Source organism: Cyprinodon variegatus, unplaced genomic scaffold (assembly GCF_000732505.1).
Source record: "Cyprinodon variegatus isolate N-32 unplaced genomic scaffold, C_variegatus-1.0 Scaffold625, whole genome shotgun sequence".
Classification (NCBI taxonomy): Eukaryota; Metazoa; Chordata; class Actinopteri; order Cyprinodontiformes; family Cyprinodontidae; genus Cyprinodon; species Cyprinodon variegatus.
Window position 1 is genome coordinate 398,522 of NW_015151078.1, and position 1,623 is coordinate 400,144.

General features: G+C 37.6%; 1 protein-coding gene across 1 annotated transcript in view; it reads left to right on the top strand.

The window, feature by feature from the left end:
- Window positions 1-1,623, top strand: part of LOC107096465 — a 42,036-nt gene that overhangs the window by 36,867 nt on the left and 3,546 nt on the right. Inside the window, exon 10 of the mRNA XM_015393127.1 lies at window positions 907-1,013. Coding sequence (XP_015248613.1) covers window positions 907-1,013 — 107 coding nt within the window. The remainder of the gene's footprint in view (window positions 1-906; window positions 1,014-1,623) is intronic.

Consider the following 1,623-nt stretch of genomic DNA (forward strand, 5'->3'; position numbering starts at 1 on the left):
GATCTCCAGATGCATTTGAGATATCAGAAAAGTACTCCAGAGTGGTGTTCAGCATGGGGGTGAGTAGAAAATGAAGGCTAATCATGTTTTGGGTGTACTATTCCTTTAAGCACAACCACCCAATAACGTTTCTCCAGCTGGGGACAAAAAGTACAAGCGGTGGCCCGCCTGCATCTTCCAGTTCGCGACAGTCCTCCATCACTGAAGCAATTAATTCACAGGCAGCATACAAAAAGGACGGTGCAAAGTGGCGCGCTCACAGACAGCGTAGTTCATTGAATTGCTAAAGAGATGCTTCCATTTAATATTGTTGAAAAGCCGGCATTTCGAAAAATGTTGCAGACATTTGATAGACAGTATGAACACCCCAGGAAAACATACATATCACATACGGCGATTCCACAACAGACTTCATTATCTGTACTCTTTTGGTTGAATATAGTTTTTATTTCCACTGTGGTTTTATCTTGTCTTTAGTTTTTATTCAAGTGTATTTTTAGTTAACAGAGACTGAGAGTTCGTTTGATTGTTATTTCTCGTTTTATTTTGTTAACCAGTTGCAGTGTTCTGATGAAAATAAATTGTGTTTATCTTTGGCAGGAAATAACATGTTTTATTACTTCATTTCCATTAAATCAGAGTAAAGAGGTCTTCAAACAATATTATCGTTTATCGCAATAATTTTTGAGACAATTAATCGTTCAGCAAAATTTGTTATCGTGACGGGCCTACATGTTGCTCACCTCCTTATTTTTGATTTTGTTTGGTTGCTGCTGTTTGCCTGCTGCCAGATATGAAGGTTGTGTTGTGATGCCTCTTTATTTCCTTTTTTACTGTTAATGATGGACAGAGTTGTTGTTTTTTTTCTGAATGTGATCAGAAATGAGACACGATTTTGTCGTGCAGGTGATGAGCTCGACCAACGGAGAGCTGAACACGGACGACCCTACGGCCGGACATTCGAACGCACCAATCACAGCCAATGCAGAGGTCGAGGTCCCCGACGATATAAAGTAAGAACTAACACAAATAACCGAATGTTTTGTCTCTTTGAATGTAAGCAAACATTTATATATATTGATGAATCCATCCTACTATCAATGGATTTTAATCATTCCAATTTATAGTAAATAAAGCTCCACAAACTTTAGCCTTCTGGGACGCTAACGTGTTGCTTTAAAGAATATTACAAAAAGTAAAAAAAAAAACAATCCACTGGACTTTGTTTCCACGTTTGAAGATGTTTAGCTTCCCATCCAGGAAGCTTTTTCAATTCAAAATGTCAGAAATAACGTTGAGTTCAATGTTTTATAAAGTGGACCAAAAATAAAGCCTTGCTTTGGCTTAGAAAACATGCAAATTGAACCAGATGACGGCGTCTACCCCTTTAGAATGGGGGTCTTAATGAACCTCAGAGGAAAGACAAAACAGCTTTCTAGCAACATATGAAAAAACAAACTCTTCTGAAATTTAAAATCCATCTTCATTTTTTATCTTTTTTTTACAAAATTATCCACATAATGGTTTAAATGTGAGGGAGTCTTCCATCAAAATGCCCAGATTTGTACTTGAGTGAACCAGCTGAATTTTCTTTGCTCCACAAAAGAACAGCGAGGGCGTCCT